General features: G+C 40.7%; 1 protein-coding gene across 3 annotated transcripts in view; it reads right to left on the reverse strand.

Moving 5' to 3' along the window:
• Positions 1 to 603: 603 nt before the first annotated feature.
• The window catches only part of LOC133458595 (disks large homolog 1-like), a 141,427-nt gene continuing 120,483 nt past the window's right edge, over positions 604 to 21,547 (reverse strand). For 2 of the 3 annotated variants that reach the window (XM_061738658.1, XM_061738656.1), the window contains 10 exons: positions 18,082 to 18,264; positions 14,053 to 14,116; positions 12,854 to 12,869; positions 11,921 to 11,962; positions 11,518 to 11,568; positions 10,698 to 10,799; positions 10,110 to 10,282; positions 9,907 to 10,016; positions 9,530 to 9,621; positions 604 to 3,776 (listed from right to left, as the gene is read on the reverse strand). In XM_061738658.1, the coding sequence (XP_061594642.1) occupies positions 3,670 to 3,776; positions 9,530 to 9,621; positions 9,907 to 10,016; positions 10,110 to 10,282; positions 10,698 to 10,799; positions 11,518 to 11,568; positions 11,921 to 11,962; positions 12,854 to 12,869; positions 14,053 to 14,116; positions 18,082 to 18,264 (940 nt within the window). In that variant the 3' untranslated portion in view covers positions 604 to 3,669. The remainder of the gene's footprint in view (positions 3,777 to 9,529; positions 9,622 to 9,906; positions 10,017 to 10,109; positions 10,283 to 10,697; positions 10,800 to 11,517; positions 11,569 to 11,920; positions 11,963 to 12,853; positions 12,870 to 14,052; positions 14,117 to 18,081; positions 18,265 to 21,547) is intronic. The other variant, XM_061738657.1, reaches the window with a different exon arrangement.

The raw sequence follows: 21,547 nt of genomic DNA on the forward strand, positions 1-21,547 counted from the left end.
AAATATGGTTAAAGAATTAAGTCAATCATTTTGATTAGAATTATTCTAATTAAAGAATACCATCACATCACCTGAACACTGCCTAAAGAGAGGGTTATCCTAAAATGTGTGTCCCTCTAACATGAAACGACTGCACTATTGCTTTGAAAATATGAACATCTTAATTACAGAAAGAAAAATGTTAGCATAATTCTTCCAACTATTTTTCTTTTTAATTCCTTTTTATGCTTACTTTAGTGTCCATGCGTTCGTCCTGGCCTACTCAAACATCCCAGAACGAAGAGCAAACTTAAAAGGTTTGCTCAAACTATAAATGTGTGACTTTTTTTCAGTTATTCATTAATTTTCCAAACCCATTCCCATTTCGGGTCACGGCATCTGTCCCATTTGTCACCCGGGGAGAAGTGGGGAACATGCTGAGCTGGTTGCCAGTCCATTACAGGAGCACACTGAGACATCCAACCACGCATGCTCACAACCACTCCTCCAGTCAGTTAAGGGTCACCCATCAGCCTCGGCGCATGTTTTTGGGGCTGTGGGAGGATATAAAATATATTAATATTTACAGATATTGGAGAATATTCACATTCATTCACATTCCACAAAGCAAAACAAGAATAATCATCTCTGATCATTGGTCAAGGGAGTTCAATAAATCTCAATAAAGACTTTTATTTTTATTTATTTTTTTGTACCAAAATAGGCAGTTAGAACAGGGATAAATATTATAATATGCTATATATATATATATATCCATCTCTGTGATAGCTTCATTGCATCAGTGCTTTACTCTAACAGACAGTGGCATGATCCCCTGGCTAAAAACACAGCCAGATTCATACAGGGAGTCCAGTTCTGTCAACTCACAAAAACCACTCGTCTACTGGAATCAGGGAGCACAGGTGGGAGGAAACTCACATTAGCTCAACATTCTGCGAGGAAGCATCAACATCTTCAAAACTACTCTTTATTTGGGTTTAAAAGCTATCTGTTGACAGAACTGCCTTTCTGCACGTCTCTGGTCTCCAGTCAGCTTGGAGACGTCGCCTCGGGGGGTTAAAGGGCGGAGATAGGGAGTCGCTGGCTGACAAGGTCCACACAGGGGCTGCCTCACCAAACCATCTCTGATGTTACGCTCGACAGTAACGTTTCAGGTTAGTCTGGTTTGTGACCTCAACACTCAGAATTGCAGTTTTTAGTTGTTACCAGGCAGGGGGTCCCCACAGATGTTAATTTTCTCTGCTATCATGAAAACCCCCATGAAGATACAACCTCGAGCTGGAGATTTTACAGACATGAACCCTCATTAGCTCGCAGTCGCATGTGGAGTGCTGCGGTTAACACGTGGAACTCGTTCCAAAGGTCGTATCTGTGTGTTGAGGCTGATGGCTCAAACTTTCAAATACAGCATGAAAAGAAAAAAAAAAAAGAAAAAAACTGTTGAAAAAAGAGCCATGCAGAAGGTTATTTGATCATGACAGAAGCTTTCATCAGCGGAGTACATTTGATGTCTTTACATATTAGACATACAGCAATTGAGATAACAGGGGAAACCTTCACTAAAAAACTCCTCGCTCACATCTTTTAATATCACTGAAAGAAAGCTGCGTGTCATATGATCAGGTCAAAAACCAGAAACACTGAGGTGGTATCAGCTCTGTTGGTTAGGATGCGTTTAGGAAACCAGCCCTCATTAGCGCAACTAAGTAAGACGGAAAGCTCTAACGATGGTTGTGACGATGGCGTTGATGAAGGACGTGGTACACTTTTAAATGTCAGACAGCTCAACTGATGCCACTGTGGACGTGGACGATACAGGAAGACACAGATTAAGGTGTGAGATGGAGGAAGATGAGGAAAGAAAGGCAGAGGAGCCTGTGTGCGATTAAGACTTGGAGAGCACATACCCGTTTCTTTAAGAGAAAATCCAGGCCTGTATTTATCACATTCTTGAGCGCAAGTTTGAAATTAGATGAAAGATAAAAGCAGAAACCTTTACACTCCCTAAAAAAATAAATCCATCTATCAAATTAATCACACTCTTGTTTTGGAGCAACTGAATTACTAGTCAGGAGGAAATGTCTTTATCCTGTACTCGCATTTGCTTTAATATCAAATCATTTGATTTATTCTTTTAGATTTTATTTGACTTCTATTTCCTTCTTTTAGTTGCACGCATTTATAGATAATAATTAACAATTAAATGAATGTGCATTGATTTAATACATTTTTAATGACTTTTTAAACCAGTTTTCAACTGCTTTTTTTAACTCAAAAACTGTGAAAATAAATGAATAACAAGGCAGATGAAGGCCACATCCTTGTCTCTGATTGCATTTTCCTCTCTTACAGGATGAAATTACTTAGGAAGAAAAGAAATCAAGTTTCAACCATGTTTACATGCTTATATGTTATTTTTTAAATAATAAATCATTTACCATGAGTGAAATAGGCAAGCAACATCATGACTGAACATTTCCACTGAGGATGTACAGTGAGTGAATCTTCGTTTAGACAGCCAGGGTTTCATACGAAACAAATGTCCTGCGACTCTGCAGGGTGGGTCTAGCGGGGGGACGGTGTTCAGGCACAAGTACTTTGTAGTTTACTTACAGACATTAACAAATGTAACATACATAACAGTTACAAATGTTTCAAATGGACGTAATGGAACATACTTATGTGACATGTCCGATAAATCTGCGTTCAGTGAAAACTTCTTTTTAAATATAACTCTCAGAAATTGTGAAAAATATAGTGCCAGAGATTCAGAACAGTCTTCACCATCAGTCGTGGTTTGTTTTTGACCCTTGAAAAACAACATACTGTAGTACTATACTACTCTAATTTACCTCATTTTAATCTAATGTAGTTTTCTTTTTAAGTTGATTATGTCTGCCTGTTAATATAACTCTTTACAAGTGTCTCAGTTTTAAAAATCTTAAATTAATTTAGATTTTATTTTTCATGCGGCGTCATAAAATAGAAGCTTCTCTATAGGTACATGGGAGCCTGAAAGCCAAAATGCTGGGGGACACTGTAGTTACAATAATCATATTCAGTTCATCTGAAGGCTGTGGACAGTAAAAAAAAAAAAGAAAAAAAGAAGAAAACAGAGAGGAAAGGTGTGGGGATGAGGTATGAAAGAGAAGAAACAAGAAAGAGAAACTGTAAAAAGAAGTGATGCTGTGAGAAGAGACAGATAGACAGATGAACAGAAGGGAATTAGTTCAAGGTTTTGTCCCAAAAACATGCTCTTAAAGCTACAGCGTGCAAAAGTCTGCCTCGTGGTGACAATATTATCATTACAAACCCATACATGAATGCATTACCCTTTGTTAATATGAAAACAACAACAACAACAACAATAAGAAGAAGAACAGTAATGAAATAAATCAGATAATGGTACATGTTGCCTTGATTTGAACCACCTCCTTAAACATTAAGGAACTGAGCTGTGGGAAGATCCACCAGTACGCTGCTGGGCAGACATGAGTCCCAGATAGTCCCAGATTGGCCAAATTCGTGTGCTTGTGTGAATATAGGTGTGTATTTGTGTGTGTGTCGCAATGTACAAGTGAAGAAGCAGGCTGATAATAGAAAATTAGACGTGGGACGTTTTGAGAGAGTGGTGTGTGCATGAGTATATTGCATGTGCATGTGTTTTATTCAGAGTCGCTCCTTGGTGGGCACCCAGATGTAAGGACCAGACTGCTCCTCAATGATCTGCTTCACTTGAGAGTAGATTTCCTCCAGAGATGAGCCCGGGACAATTGCTGCAGAGGAGACAGAGAAGCACAAACACTTGAGGAATACTCTTTTTTCACACACAGACACACACAAGCATATGTATGTTATATATATACTGTATATATATGTATGTATAAATAATCGGCCAGAACCCCACAGATATTTTCCGATAATATATGTATATATGTAAATAAAATAAGTCTACTGTAGTAGTCTATTACAGTTCTGTAGTACCGTGAGAACAACTGTTAAAGTTGTTCATGACATGGCAGTAAAAACATGAGCAGTGTTTCTGTTCTCATGTGCAACTTTCAAATCACACAGTACGTGCACATGCAGCGATTCAACCTGGTTGGAGATCATTTGCACACATCGTACTGACTTTTAAACTGCATGTGAACACCTTAAGTCAGTCAAGTAATCTGATCAGACCGGATTCGTCAACCTACTTGCAGCACCTAGATAAGCCAGTCCCAAGCCAGTCGCAATCGCCTTGTTAATGCCATGTGAACGGGGACATAGATATTACAGTCTGCGCATGCTCGAGATTTTCCCCCGGGTGGGGTTTTCCCCCGGGGGAGGGGATTCACCTGGAAGTGAAAGGAGACGACGACGCTGCTCAGTAGCACCCTGGGGTGTCGTTTGACTGCTTCAGGGGTGTCGTCAAAATATTTCCTATTCTGACATTTCATATATAAATACTGTATTTTCGCGACCATACGGGCGCCGTGTGGAAAGGCCTCAGTCTTGTGTCATTTCTGTATTTGAAACACACGGCGCACCGACCGAAAAGGCACACACACAAGAACACACACACACACGCACACAAGGTGCTATTTAAAAATACAGCGGGAGCAAAACTTTGTTTGATTGTAGGCTACTTTATTTCAGTTTTTACATTAATCAAACCCATTAAGTCTCATCCTCTGTTTTTGCATTAAAGAGCTCCGCTAAATCAGCTGTGCCAGTCCGAACTCCTCGCTGTCAGAGTCTCGTTCCGTGCCGTGCGGCGCCTCGGAAATGCACGCTTTTGCAAAAGCTCGCAAAATAGTCCCAGCAAACACGTTAGCCCACGGATCAACAATCCATCTGCAAACTGTGGCATAACTGGCCCGGCGTTGCTTCCACTCCTGGAGAAACTATTCTCCCTCTTAGTCATCCGTTGCTCACACGCCGCCTGCAGCCTTAAGGCTGATTTATGGTTCTGCGTTAACCAACGCAGACCTTATGGCGTAGGGTACGCGGCGCACTCACCGAACGTGCGCGTCGCCGCGTACCATACGCCGTAGGCTACGCCGTCGATTTTACGCGGAACCATAAATCTGCCTTTATTCACCCGCCCGAGACTCTCCTTTTATTCTCCCCACCAACCGCCCGTGCGCTCCCTTTGCCAGCTCTCTGGTGATCTCCCTCCAGCAGCTGCCACTTTATTGAGGTTTTTGTAGTGAAATGAGGAGGAATCATAGAGATAACTTCTCATTTCAACTAACTGGATCAGCCGTTCCTCATCCATGATTGTTTCCTACAGCTTTCACCGCAGGCGGCAGGAAGAAAATATAAGCAGGTCTACCGTCCGACCAAAGTGGGGAAAAAAACAACAAAATAACGGCGTGAGGTGACGCAATGAAACAGCGAACAGCTGGAGTGAGCGGCGTGTTCGTGGTGTTAAATGCAGCAAACATGTCACATCATTACTGGGATGTGGGGAAAAGCAGAGGACACGAGAAATGATCAAATAGGTACCAGATCTTGTTGGATCCGGCACAAATTAAGCTCAAATAAGATTAAGATAAGATTCTTGTTAGGCTATATCTTATTATTTTATCAGAACCTTCCAGCCTGGCGATCTCCCTCCAGCAGCTGCCACTTTATTGAGGTTCTTGTATTGAAATGACTGTTTCCTACAGCGCTTTCACCTTTTTTTTCCAACTTTCAACCGGCTTTCAACGCGACCGACAGGAAGAAAATAGAAGCAGGGCGTGCGACAAAAGTCCAGCTCAAAACGGCGCGCCGCGTCGCTCGCAACCAGTATAGACAGTGCAAATAAAACATAAAGCAATGGAACTGTTTTTGACGCTGACGCTCGCTCGCGTCGCATGCAGTGTGGACACGGTGTAAGATTCGCATTTACAGTCAGAGCGATGCAGCGCGGTTTTTAATTATATTTTACTCTGGGGTGTCGTGAGATTTTATTCACTTTTGAAAGGTGTCATGACTGAAAAAAGGTTGAGAAAGGCTGTTTTAGACAGATTATTAATAGGAAAGCAGTGAGAATGCACTTTTTCCTTCCTTGTTGTTGTTAAGCAGAGGTCAACCGGAAGTGGCTCTTTGTTGAAATGGTTACCATGGTTACCTCGGGTACAGCGCCACCTAGCGTCACGGAGTCAGCCATGCTCTGGTTACAGTGGCTTATTCAATCTGATCCAGTCTGTTCTCAGAACAGCATGTGTACTCAGACAAGTTGATCCAATCTTCTGCATGTCATTATCTGATCAGATCTGCAACCAGCTTGAATCGCTGCATGTGTACGTACTGACAGAGAACATGGACAGGCTTGTGACTTGATCCAAACAGTGTTGCATTCATCAGTCTCATGTCTCACTCACTGAACAATTAAAGGTATAGTCTGTAATCGTATTCAAAAACATTTATTGTTATACTGGGTGAAATGGTCCTTCCATCCTGAGAGTAGCCATTGAATAATGTGTTCAGAAAAAGGAAAGAAAAACATCCGACCTCTCTGACAGCTTTAGTCCTGTAAAAACTCTGACCAATCTGATGTTTGCACACCGAATGAAACTGATTGGTCCAGGATCAGAGGCTTGGCAGGGGGTAAAGAACCAATCAGATGCCTTCATTTTAAGTCCCGCCCACGCCCCCCTCTGTCCCATGCGCACTCTCGTCTCGAACTGCCCCCAGCCCCCCGTGTCCACTTCCCACGGGTCTTCCTCGGCTCAGAGTGTCCCAGTGTAACCCCCCCCACCACCGCTCCTCCAGACCGACTGGCAACCGCGGCCGACATCGGATGGCCCCCGCCGCTCCCGGCTTAACCGCCGGCTAGTGGTCGGGCGGTCACGTCAGATGTAACGGCTCGCCCTGCTAAAAAGGCTAAAAAAAGAAAGCCAAAGTGCGATTCTGCGGCGGAGGTTGTCCGCTACTGGTAGCAGTAGCAGAGCGCCGCACCATTCTGCGTTGGTGTAACGCGGAACCATAAATTAGCCTTCAGTGTGTGCTCTGTGTGCTGTTCTGAACACTTCTCTTCTCTGTTGTGCTCATTTTGCTGGGACGTCGGGTCCACTTTTGTGGTATGCGTTCATTGTTGTGTCTAAAAATGATGAGCAGAGCCCACCCAATCAGAAACGGTACAGATATCCTGTGATATTTTTTTCTATTTATAAAAAACTAAAATTATAAAAAAATGAAGGATCCCCATAACTTTGATTGAGTGGGCAGGATGCACGTTTGGATGGGCACAGCCCACCCCTGCCCCCCCCCTAAAACCGTCCTCGCTTACAAGCTGTCCAAAATGTCCTGGAAAACTCGACTCCTGCAAATGCGCGTTCCCCAAATTTTGTGGGGGCGTGGCTTTGGACAGAGCGCTGACGGGAGGGGGAGGAGGGGGTGGGGCTTAAAGGAGGTGCCACTTTCAAATCTTGCTAGCTCTCAAACATCAGGGACTATACCTTTAAGTTTAGAAACCCACACACAAAAACAAACAAACAAAAAAAATACCTTTATTGGAAGATTAAAACGCTTATATGTGGCTTTTGGGTTTTATCAAACTTGGTATTAACCAAGGGAGTAAAAAAAAAGGGGGGGTGGTCTCAGGACTTTCAATAAAAACACTGCCCATGATACCTAATCCTCGTTATTATCACCCAGAGAAAATAAAACTTTGAATTTGTATTAAATGTAACTGTCAGAGATGCACTGAGCTCCTCTGCTCTCCTGCTCTTGGCAAAGCAAATCATCATCCCGCCTCTCTCTTCTTCACCTGTCAACCCATTGTTCTGAAGTAAACTGTGACCAAAGGAACTGTGAAGAGGTGGTGACAGGATGATGAAGGAACTGTGAGGGGTGTTTTTAGGCTACGGAGATGACATCATTGTCATGACTGAGTGGGTTACGGGCTATATAATCTTATCGGTGGACAACACCATCGCCTCCAGAATGGTGAGGTGCTTCTGCTTCCCTAAAAACAAATCCTGGATCACCAGTGACCTGAAAGACCTTCTGAGAGAGAGCAAGCTCCAAGAAAACAATGTTCAGGAAGTGTGGTCAGGGAGGAAGAGGACCAGTGGCTTCCAACAGCAGAGGAATCAGAGAGATGCAAGTCCAGACAGAACCCATGAACTCAATATGGTCTTTAATAGGTTCAGCTCAGAGAGAAGCTCATCTTCTCAGTTCCTCTTCCTCTGCTCCCAGCCAAACAGATCTCCAACCTTCTCTCGGCTCACAGCGTCCCCGTCACTTCTCAACAGTCACATATTTCATTTCAGTAATGGATCTAAGTTCGGCTTTATTTGTTTTTCTATAGCTACATCAGGAGATAATCCACCCCCCCACTTCCTCTCCCCCATGTCTGTCTCTAGCAGTCAAGTGAAGAGAAACCTGGAGAGGCTGAACCAGGTCCAGTTCCTACTAGCTTGCCCCCATCAGGGATGTCTGGGAGAAATGGGTGCAGCTCCCTCTACTGATGTTCAACGCAGAGGTGACAGTGGATGAACGTCTTCTTCCTTTCCTAGGAAAATGCCCCTTCCGGCAATACATAGCCACTAAGCCAGGGAAGTACGGCATAAAAATCTGGGCAGCCTTCGATGCCAAAAACAAGCTATGCCTGGAACCTACAGAATTACACAGGCAAAGCTGCGAGTGGCATCCCTGAGAAGAACCAAGGAAAACGTGTGGTCCTTGATTTGACTACTGGCCTGCAGGGTCACAATATCACTTGTGACAATTTTGTTAAAGTTCTATTGCTGAAAAAATACTTTTTTTTCCATTTCCTTGAGGTAAATGTATATGGGTCGAAATTGACCCATAACACCATAGATGTTACTATAGTTAATAATATTAAAATGAAAAAATAAATGAAACTAATTTAATTAAGAGATGTGTTCTAAATACCCCTCAGTAATAGCCAGGTAACACAACAACCTTTTATTTATTCATATGATTCTCTTGATTTTACCAGTTTTTAAAATTTCCTACAGTTACCAGTTCCTACAGCATCTCTCCGACCAGTCTGGAACAGGAGAAGGTTTCAGTGCTGTGGGAGACATCTTGCTTTGTTTCGGGACTCAAAAACCTCCATCCATCTGCTTGTAATGACTGTAGACCTCTTGCCCTAACACCACACGTCATCATGAAGGTTGCGGAGAGACTGAATAAGCAAACAAGTACCGTTCAGGACCTACTGCAGTTTGCTTATCACCACAGAGTTGGATTTCAAGATGCCATCGCTTCCTATTTTTCAACTGAACAAAGCATGTAGCACTAAAAATCACGTTCTCTGACTTGCAGTCAGCATGATTCCAGCTGCCCTCCTACATATGAAACTCCAGGAGACACAGTTGGTTGTGAAGGATTATTGAAGTGAATGATTTAAATTAGACAGTGCTTCTGCACCTTTGAAATAAAATGTGCTCAAGAGGATTGGGCTGAAAATGAGCTCATGGGTGCTTCCAGCCTTAAAAGAGCTGCCTGTGGACACAGGTGCTGCATGTTGGAAAGCTTTACGTGTGTGCCGTGCACATGCGCGCCTGCAGTTGCTTTAACTGACCAGTGAAGAACTCTGCAAACTCCTGCTCCAGTTTCACAGCTCTGTCAAAGTTCTTCCTCGCCTGCTCCTCAGTGAAACGCTTGTTCATCTCTCTGCACATGGAAAGGCAGTGAAAGAGACATAATGTACACATTAATTATAAATCAAAAGCTGTTTTAGTGTGAAACTTATAGGAGGCATACTGTGTTGTTTTCAAAATTCTGAATGATCTTTGAGCTTCACATTTTTCTATTCAGCATGCAAGACACGTTCTCAGAGACCTTAACAATTTGATGAAAGTTGAAAACGTGTTTAAAACCCTGAATGCATCTTTTGATGAGACTGTTCAGTTCAAATACAGTGCGTTGTTTATGGTAAATGGTGGTGACAACACTTACAGGATGTTTTCAACATTGCATGGTCTAATGAGGATGGCAATAGGATGAAGGCCTGCCATCTGGAGACGTTTTATCGCGTTCCCTGATACGTCTAGTATGCAGTGTTTGCCCTGCAGGGGAAACATGAAGTCAGATAATCAGTCACCGACCACTTCTCCTCTCGTTCCCCCCATACTTTCTCCTCCATAGATGTGGTGTTTCACCTTGTCGGCGACCTCTTTGACAGACTGAATGCTGGTTCCGTACAGATGGTTGTTGTACTGCCCCGCCTCAATAAACTTGTGTTCCTGAATCTCTCGCTCCATTAGCTCTCTGGAGGACATGAAGTGGTAATCCCTGCCGTCAACCTCGTAGTCTCGTCGTGGCCGTGTTGTGTCTGAGGATCACATGTGTGACGCAGATACAGATGAATAAAGGAAATGTTTTCTTACAACCAAAGATGAGGCTCAGACAGCTGCTATATTCACATCTCACTTAGTTGTAGATTATTTATACACATTTAATAATTAAATAATAAAAATGCAATTATTTTGTTCTTTTTTTGTTTAAAGCTCATAAAAAGTTTATTTCAGTATGAAAACCAAAATAAGCTCAATGGTAGCTTACAATGACTTCATACAATTTTGACCAAAACGACATGACGCCATCAGTTTAACGTGTCAGCATCATAAAAATCATCTTATGGCTTTTATGGTACATTTCAAGGTTAATGTTATAAGACTGCTTTTTCAGAAGTTTCAGTATCATTCACAAGTCTGTCTTGTGATTCATCTTGAAGTAAAGACACTCACGTGGGACACACGAGCCAAATTTATCCGGGAACTCAGAGATGAGATCATCGTTGATCCGATCTTTCATTGGTCCAAGTACAATGACTGGCCGTGTGTAATTTACTAGAAATGAGCAAACAGATGCATGGTTTATTCCCACCAGAACATATCTTTTGAAGTAAGTGGTACCAACATTTCAAAATGTTAGCACCCTTAAACTGAGCTTGATCTCAACTATATGACCCCCCCAAAATATATCAATGCAGTTTAGAATTACATAAAATATCTTACATGGTTTGACATGACATCAGGTCCCAATCGGCCCCAACATTATAGTCAGTGACATGATAAGGGAGTAATAGTTGTCTAATCGGGTTATAATGCAAAACTTTGTCGGACACACACCCAGACACAGTTCAAGGAGGTCCGGGGAACAGGTTTATAAGCCCTTGATGGTACAGTATATGTATTGCATACCATCAAGGGCATGCATATAAAAAACACTTACAAGAAAACAAAACCCAACCAACCACAATAGAAACCAATGCCTAAGTTTGACCTTCTATGACAATACGAGACTAGCTGTTTATATGTTTAATAAACACTAATCTTTAATAAATAAGCCTTTTTTCCTAACTACTTTTTACAGATTAATTTGAAAAAGGCCAAATAGATGAAAACAGAATTTCATGTGCCATGACCTTCAAACATCTACGAGGGGATTTAGAGTCTGTATGCAACATGCTGGTAATTGGCTTGAAGAATAATTCCTGAGAGCGGCTGACATCAAAACTAAATAAAGCTAGAGTAAATAGAGTCCAGTGTGGAGTTAAGCACTGACCTTCCTGCTGCATGACAGGTTGGTATGTAAGGCAGATCTCCTCCTGGCCAGCTGTTCCGATACAAACACAAATCAAGGACACATTTAGAGGGACAGTGGTTGTGTTACTGGTGCCGCATCACACTCTCACGCTTTTTTTTAAACATTTGGAACTGACTTTCTTTAACAGCCCTGGAGAAGCAGAGAGTGGTATCTTGCACACAAACGTTCACATGCAACAAAGACGCAGCCCACAAAGCACATACACATGACACCTGCAAGCACGCACAGAGGAAAACATACAGACTAGCAGCTGCTTGAGGCAGCTGAGATTGAAACCAAATAATAATAAAAAAAAGATGAAGTAGAGCAAGCAGCGACAGAGAGGAGGAGGAGACAAGGGTGGGGAGGGGTCCACACTTACAGGAACTACTCTCACTATCGCTTGTGCCAGAGGTTACCAGCTCTGGAAGGACAAGACAGGTCAGAGTCAGGAACACACACAGACACAGACACAGACACAGACACACACACACACACACACACACACACACACACACACACACACACACACACACACACACACACACACACACACACACACACACACACACACACACCCACAAAGACAAACATAAACGCAGACAATGACAGAGCAATGACGGACATGATTGTTTCATCCATCCATTTTCCTCATCTGCTTATCCACTGTGGTGTTCAAATACTGCAATTACTGATGTCTGCAAAGCATCGTCAAAAGTACTCCCACTCCTGAAGATGTAGTTCTGTAGCTACACCTTCTAAGACTTCTATTTTACCACACCTCTACACTGAAACCTAAATAAAATGTTTCAGCGTTGTACATTTACCCAACAAACCAAAGATCATTTACAGAGCTTCTCTGCCTCCTACATGTCTGATTTCTAAATGCTTGCCTCCAGCTTGTGCTGCACATTCCTGTAAGACATTTTGGGTTTCAAACCAACAGTGAGATTAAATATGAGGAGCTGTCTTTTTCTGAATTGGCCGCATTCTTACATAAGCACAGAGCGGATTATATAGCAACCTACACAGGCTGAATTTTGGAGCGACTACATGTGGTTAGAAAATAGCCATCATGTGTAAAACTCTACACAGGGACAGTGATAAGCGCATGGTGAATTACGTCTCTCAGCTGACTAACAGTGTAATCTAATGAGTAACTGTAACAGATAAACAAGTCTTTTACAATATGTCTTTTTCCCTCCAATGTCAGACTTAAATTATTATTATGTCAAATATTACAGAAGACGATGTTATTAGATGCTTAAAGTACACATAATGTCCAGCAGGTGTCAGTGATGGAGAGGGTGCCTACCTTTATCATCCTGATCCTACAGGGAGACAAAGAAAAGAGTGTTAATTAAACACACACACACTCACAGTGTGCAATAGAAATTTAAGTGTCTGTCTATAAGGGATACACAGTGTGTGTGTGTGTGTGTGTGTGTGTGTGTGTGTGTGTGTGTGTGTGTGTGTGTGTGCTATGTGTGAGAGCATTCAATTATCATTTCTTCATCATGCAAAGGTGCTGGTTCACACGGTGTGAAGAAAACAGAGGCAGAGCGAGCTGACAGCACAGTGATATCAATAGCTTGTGTTAAACTCGTGTGTCGGCGCCCATCATCCCGCTGTGTGGGCTGTGATTAATGTCACGGTGCCGCCTCGCCTGTGAACTTTTTAGATGTCAAATATCTGAGAAACAAAGTGCACTTTGTGTTTAGTTAATACGGCAGTTGACCTGCCTGCACATCCCCGAGGAAGAAGTGATGAAACCAATGAAAGAAACTGGAACGCTGTGATTGAATTATGTGTTGATTGAACTATCAATCAGTTAAATGACTGCAAAGATGCTGGAAATAATATGTGTGTATGTGTGATGGACAGTTGAAACTCTGGTTAGTACCACATTTTTTGAACTGAAATGGTACTTATTTATGTTAGGCGTAAGAGCAAAGAAATCTCCTCCTCTCCTGTATATTTACAGTACTAACTTATACTTATGGTCATGTCAGTTTTTTTACCATTGGAAAAATTAACTTTAGAAAAATACAACCGTGCTCATATTTTTCAAGAATTTTGGTTCCCATTATTCTCAAAACTGGATAATTTTTCCAAAGGGGACCAATGAGTATCTTTATTTTCAAACTTGTGCCTTATATGTATGTATGTTTGTATGTATATATAGTTTGATATCGCTGTTGCTGCCATTATATATTTTTTTATTTATTTTTTTATTTATTTCATTTTGTTCTCCCTTAATGTATGGTTTTTTTTTGTTTTTTTTTCCCTAGGGTAATTATGGGGAGGGTAGGAATGTGGGTATAATAGAAATCATGCATGTGAAAATGTGAATTGTGAAAATTATTGTGAAATAAAAAGATTAAAAAAAAAAAAAAAAGTACATTTTGCACTTTGATAAAAGCACTGATACTTGTGCCTTACAGAAAAAGTGTAATGAATATTGGGCTTTTTAGGATCTTGATTTTCACTGGAATAGGAACCGTGGATACTCACCGATCTGTCCTGAGACCTGGTCACTCGTACTGTTTTTAACCTTGATCTCTCCTTCCTCTCTGCTCTGTGAGTCAAACAAAAGACAGAAGAAAAAAAAAACATAAAAAGACATGCAGATAGAAAATGCTGGCATCAAAACTATGAAACTGTTACTATTACGATGCATCTTAAACATCTGGCATCCTAAAAGCTTACAGCTATTTTAATTCCCATGTTTTAGATTTGTTTCTAAATATTTAAATAATCCAAAGAAAATGTCACATTTTTCTAAATGCAATTGTGTGGTTTACTAGAATTGTGAGTTTGTAATTAAATAACCAGATATGATGAAACTTGACAGTAAAAAGCAGATGGCATAGCGGTGTCTACTAATCCAAACTGTGAAATCCTTAAAACGAACGCAAAGTCATGAAATGCAGAGTCAAGATCAAAATACTTCATCCATAGTGCAAAATGTGCTTGCTCCTGCTGTGGAGACATTTTCATCTCCTGGGTTTAAATTTAGATTTGTCATTTCCTGCGCAGGACCATTTCCTGCTAATGGTCACATTCAACACCAGAATTTCAAATAAGGGGAAAAAAAAATCTGTTGGACCTGACTCTCTGCTGAAGCATCATTTTGTTAATTCAGGCTGAAGAGCCAGATGTGTTTATGCAGTTTTATATAATGCACATTTAGCCTTTTTTTCATCTCATGGACAACAGTTGAACAACTGTTACTGATGACAGCTGCAGTGTGGTTGATAATTAGAAACAGTAACTTCAGGAAATTTTTAATTCTTCACTTTTATAGGCTCAAATTAATTTACCAAAGAGCACCAGCGTCTAATAATCTACAATATTCACTGTAATATCCTCCAATTTACCAAGCCCCATGATACCAAAGCTCCTCTTGATATATTTTAAGACCCTTAATTAATTTTTCTTCTTGTGAAATTTCAGCATTTAATATGTTCTATTGCCTCTGCTTTGAGACGTTCATTGCACTTCACTCAGATTAGCACCAATGCCGCAACCTTTAACCTAATATCTCATTTTATTTATTACCCCTCCATCAGACCTCTGATGGGCAATACCGCCCCTGCTACTTTTGCTCACTAACACTTCCTCGTCAGCTCAGATCCTTTCTTCTCCTTTTCACAAGCTCACTGCCCTTCATCACTCCCTTTCTTCACACCAAACATCCCTCCCGCCATGTCACATCTCCCCCTGACACAGATGGCAACATAGCTTGTTCTAAATAGTGTACTTGTGACACCCCGGAAAGGTATTAACATCTGTCTGTCATCTCCCCCGCAGGGGGATAGATGAAGGATAGAAGTGATAGGAAGCGATTATCCTACACTATCGGCCCCAGAACTAATTCAGAATATGCTGTAATGGGGAGATGCTGGGACTTATGAGTAAGAAAAAGTCAAATTCACTAGAAACTTTTTTTTTTTTAGAATTTTGTTTGAAACTATTGAATAACTCTAAAGAAAAGAGCTGCTGTGTTAAAATGTACACTGGAAATAAGAAGCTGAAATTCAATGTTTCACCACACAGCTTTGTCAGTCAGATTAAATGAGAATGGAATATGTTAAAATACATTTGAGCCTTTTACTTATGTGATCCAGACCGAACACATTTGATTGGTGAACAAAACAAAACAAGAGACAAAAAAGCAGTTATTCCTTCATGATGACGTAAAACATGGATCTGCATACTTGAACATAATAGATGTACCACAACCCTGATATTCAATTGTACCTAAAGGATTCATGCACTAAAAAAACAAAGTCTGTTCATCCATCCAGCTCAGGATGAAGTATTTAGTACATACTAGGGCTGTTCGATTTTGCCCAAAAATAAAATCTCAATTTTTTTCTCTCAAAATCCGATTTTCGATTATGATTACGATTATTTTGTGAATTGACAAAAGGCAAAGAAATGATTTCAAATATGCTGTTTTTTTATTGAACATTTGCCCCATTGGGCTTTAAGTGCAAACTTTGCTCTTATTAAACCAAAAATGAATGAATAAAGTGCAAAACTCTGTAAAATAAGTTGAAAAAAAGTTTTAAAAAATATAATAAAATATAAAGTTTTATCTCTGAAAAAAAAAATCAGCAAATCAGCACTTGCAAACATACAGTAAGTTATATTTCCAATTAAATAAAACAAGACATTTTCTAATTAAACTAAACTGGGTCTTTGCATGCTAAATAATAATGGTGCCCAGTGGCATGTTCCAACGCCCCCTCCTACACTAAAGAGCCTCTCCGATGGGGCACTTGTCGCAGGTATTGAGAGGTATTTCCATCAATCATTGATATGGTATCAATCATTAATATGTGTGCAGACAAGGGCCGGGTTTCCCAGATCCAACCTCTCTTAAGGATTTAAGAGAGGTTCAAAGAAGGTTTGAACTAAGAGAGAACCCTAAGATATGGGTGTTTCCCAGATGACTTCTTAACACCGTTCTTTAGTTTCGCTCTTTCAGAAGCTCTTTGGAGCAGCTGTCCGGTTCTGAAACCAAATCAATCGATGCCAGGCAAATCGATCACCGATCACTATCAGCGCATTTTCACACGCAGCACTGCTACCTAATGCACTAATTCCCTGCTGCCTGTGCGTTATAATGAAAAATTAAGATGATAAATATAATTCAATGACCCTTTTTCATCCAAACGGTGCGTTACTCCGTTATTTCTGGCTACAGTGAGGCTTTTTTTCCCCACACGCAGAAACCGGGAGGAAACGTGGTGGGCGAGTGTGTGCGTTCAAAAACATGAGCCAAGAGAAGGCGAGTTTCGCAAATCGCAACGTGGAATTACAGCAATCCCTGGTTTTTCGCAGGGGTTATGTTCCAAAAAGAACCCGTGATAAGTGAAATTCTTTTTACAATTATAGAGGGCTTCAGATTGCAGAGATCATCCCCGCCACGCACGTATTCCTGCTCTTCTGATGCTGCTGCATCCCGCAGGTGGGTTTTTTCAAGAGAAGAAAATAGTTATGGGTCGTTGTCTTCGCTCTTTTTTCTTCTGGGCAAAAAGATTCTTTAATATAAACCGACACCATTGATTATATTTGAGACTGTAATGAACGATTCATCAAAGGATCCCGTTGATCAGCTGCTGCTTCCCTGTCATCACATAGATGCGCTCGGGCGCGGCGCAGGAGGACCGGTGTCCCGGCTGCCTGGACAGCGCGGTCCGACAGCACGTCCAGGGGACTGAAGTGCTGACGCACGAATGCGTTCATAAAAACAGTTCTGCTTCGCGCACGGTGACGCGGTTGATTTGCAGCGAGAACATGATGTATAGCAGCCAAATCATCAAATAAATGATATTCATGATGATCGTTTTATTTGTGCGTAATGCATAAAGCATATACAGGAACACACTTGTTATTCCTTATTTTTCTTTTTTTTCCCCCCTTTGCTGTCACCAATAAATGCTAAACAATATAAATCTAAAGTATAAAATAGATCAAAACTTGTGCGGGGTGCATTGTTTTAATATCTCATTGCTTGGTGTAATATTGTTTTGCCTGACGCGGCTGGATCTGTGAGTCTTTGTTCACTAAGATGGTTGTAAAGACTGGGTCAGCAGCATCTTTCATTTCCTTCTTAATGAAAGAGATACTTAAGCTAAGAGCGACTCTGGGAAACGCGATTTTCTTTCACAGGCTCCTTAAGAAGGTTTGAAAGAAGTCTTTCGCTGTTAAGAACTACTTAACTGATCTGGGAAACCCGGCCATGGTAAAAAAAAAAAAATGAAAAATCGATTTTACGATTTTCACGTTTTAACATCGTTCTAATTACATAATCGCGATTACGATTTAAAATCGATTAATCGAACAGACCTAGTACATACTTTGTACCACATTAAGTACCTGTTTCGCTGTACTTCTTGGAAGAAAAGCAGCGAAACAGATGAGAAACAAGTTCACTTCCGAACATCGGGAGGAATCCTCCCATCATTGAATCCCATGCTCCCCCGTCTTGTAAGAGTCGCTAAAATCAAACCCCCCACTTTGAGCTCTGACCTCCTGCGGCTGGGGATGACCCCGACTTCAGGGCAGTTCGGGGGCGGGGGGCTGAGGTGACGGGCGGGCCACCACTCCTCCTCGCCAGCGCTGCTTACATGGAGGATGTCTCCGAATCGGAAGGGCAGGGCCGTATTGGGTGTGTTCACATCTGTCGTGCTTCCATCGTAGTCGAACAACGCCCTGAAAATGGACAGAAGCAAACCCCGAGTTCAGTAAAAACAGAGCAGGAGCACACAGGGTGGTCATTAACGTCGCTACACCAGTGACAATTTCATAATCATTGAGATTAGAGATAACATGAAACAGTTTACAAGATGATTTATTGCATTAAACAATTATTTAGAGGCTGAAATATGTAACAGTCATATACAGATAAAATTATTCAACAAAATAAGACTGAATAAGCTGAAACCTCCGAGGACATCTTGTGTACACGATAAAATGTATGACCTTGTTGGACATGCCTCGCTGTATGGTTAGGCAGCTGCAAACATCTGCGTGTGTGCTTGTCAGTCTATGTGTCATAGAGTATGTTTTATGTGTGTGTGTGCGTGTGTGTGAGTGAACACTGATGTGACCACAAAGATTCAAACTCATCCAGAGGGAAAAGACCTGTGAAAGTAGGCCAGCGATGTGTGTGAGTGTGTGTGTGTGTGTGTGTGTGTGTGTGTGTGTGTGTCTGTGTGTGTGTGCGTGTGTGACTGCATCGCAACTAGAGCTGAAATAACCAGCGTACCCTAAAGTCCCTACTGCCTTCATCAATAAAACACAACACTGACTTAGGAGGAGGAGGTGACAGAGAATTAGATGGATAGGTTTGCAGACATGCTGATAAGAGAACCTGATATCAGATCAAAAATATGCCCACTCATGTTTAACTCATTCTCGTGTTTAAGTTAATAAAGAAGGACGTGAACACAGAACAACACAGCTGCACAATAGTCACTAACAAGTCTGTAATATACTGATTTAGTCCTAAAGAAATACGGTTTTATTCAGTAATTAATAAAGTTATTAAGTGAAAGGACAAAGTTCAAATTTCAGTATGTTGTTAATAAAAAAAAAAACTAACGAATAATTATCAATTAAAAAAAGCAACTAAATGTTTTCATGCAACCATGCACTTCATAAATAATCAGCTGTGGTGTGGGAAAGATCAGTTGTGTAGAGTTTAGAGGTACACAGACATGCAAATGTTGTCGGGTTTGATGAAGTGTTGGACCAAATGCACAAGAGCAAGAGGCACGAGTAATGAACGCAGTCATTTTACTTTCACGGCAAGAGCAAAGGGCTCCAAATATAAAGTATGATCAAATAAAAACAATCCAAAAACAGAGAAGACCAATAAGACGCAGAGGATCAGAGGGAGCAACACAGCGATCAAGACGGACTCAACTCAGGAGCAGAGAACAGACCAGCAGGAAAAGAAAGAAAAACAGGACAACATATAAACACGGGGGCCGATTAGATACAGGCGTTAACATCAGGACTGACGAGAACAAGGAGGTTCAAACAAGAATCCACATACATAAATAAGACAATAAATAAAATAAAAATAAAACAAGAAGAAAAATAAAACGAGAAGTGAAGCAAAGCCAAAAACAACTGAAACGCTCACAAACCAAGAAAACTGAGCAAAACTCAAACTAAACATCCCATTACCGTGACTCACAATCTCAAAGTCTCTGTCAGGTCATGCAGAGCAATAAATGGCTAGGATTATATTGACCATATCATGTCTGATATTTAATTATTTCACTCAAGAGGGAAACACATGAACTAGTGCAGTACGGAGCAGAAATGAAAGCAGCCTTGGACTCTGTTACTGGACCTGCTAGATGTGTGTTTTTAAATCTTCACTGCTTCCTGACATGATGAGTAGTTAGGTGAACTATTTAATAGAGTAAAGCAATAAGTAGGATCATTCCTCACATCCCAAATGGTTTTGCAGCAAGCAGGTTATGTACGATGTGCACAGTTATCAGGCTTGCAGCTGTAAACACGTCTGTGATTCAATTACCTTTTCTCGGTATTACAGTTGGTTTAATTCCTGAGTGGAAATCTCACAGGAATTACTCCAGCGAGACAACGTACATTAATTAATATAATGTGTCTGAGACAGAAACACAATTACAATTTTAAACAGGGCATTGTAAAAAAATGTTTTGAGTTGTTTTTTTTAGTCAACAACTTATTCTTCAAACAGCAGTAAAGTTTAATTCAGAGCCAGATGTTGATGGAGTGTCAGTGTTCATGTGTGCTTCACTTAAGAAGATAAAACACAGAATACAGAAAGAGGATACATGATAAAATTCAGACAAAAAACAACCATTGGACTTTTCTACTTTTAAAATAGCTTTTTAAAATGTTGTTGTCTGTAACAGACATGGACAAAGGCAGTCCCAGTAGCACATTTAACGAGCCTGATGGCTTTAATTCTCTGATTCTATTTTCCAAATGGAGCTTTGTTTGTTTGGTTGCCTTTATTTACTTTGTCAGTCACAATATTAAAAATCTAAATCAAATTTGACACTAAACCAATGACAGTTACCACAAATAAAATCAGCTTTTCACATGAAGTAATATTCAGAAGAAATCATTTTAAAGAGATGCATTTCAAATTCCAAGGGTGTGTCAATATAGCAGTTAACTATGCCTGACTGGTAGTGTCAAATTATCTGTTCGTGCTTCTGAATGTTCATGAATATTATTTGTTAAGTCCCCAACTTTGTCTCAATTTTTACTTGCAACTTAACAAGACAGAGATCTAACGATAAATGTCAGGTCACATTAAATTCAAAGAAGCCTCCAAGCATCTGAAAGCACTACATTCAATTTTAAAGGGGGCGTTGTCTGGTAACTGTTGAAAATGCTACAAAATCATTAGGTGCACCTTGAATCCATACAGAGGAGACGGGTATCTGGCTTCATTACACAGCAACACAAACCCATGAACCAAGTCACAAGCACTCGTGGAGAATCAGCACATCAGATTTTGCTTTATACACACTTATAAGTGTAAAATCAGCAGGTTACGACTGACTGAGAACTATTTGTTTTTTTTCTTCACCTACTTTTAAAGCAAATTAAACTTAACACTCCGTTTAAAATGCAGACTATGCCTGTAGGGATGAACACACTTCAGCTTGTTAACGTAGTCAACACTGTGTGACAGACTCTTCAAATATTTGTTTTGCATCCAATTGCTGTCAAGATAGAATTATAAATGCTTTTTTACATGTAAACATTATATTGTGAAGTGGCACAGTACATTTGAGTAAGATACTAAGATGTGTGGTAGTATAAGGATGCATTCCTGCTGTAACCCAAGCTTGACTGCCACATCAATAGCCAGCTGAAATAAACAGCTTTTACAACAGTAAGCTGCAGTACTAAAAAAGTACTGTTCAGTTTTACAGACCTTTCATGGAATTAGAGAAACATACAGATGCAGTAGCACGTA

This window comes from Cololabis saira, chromosome 13 (genome assembly GCF_033807715.1).
Source record: "Cololabis saira isolate AMF1-May2022 chromosome 13, fColSai1.1, whole genome shotgun sequence".
Lineage (NCBI taxonomy): Eukaryota > Metazoa > Chordata > Actinopteri > Beloniformes > Belonidae > Cololabis > Cololabis saira.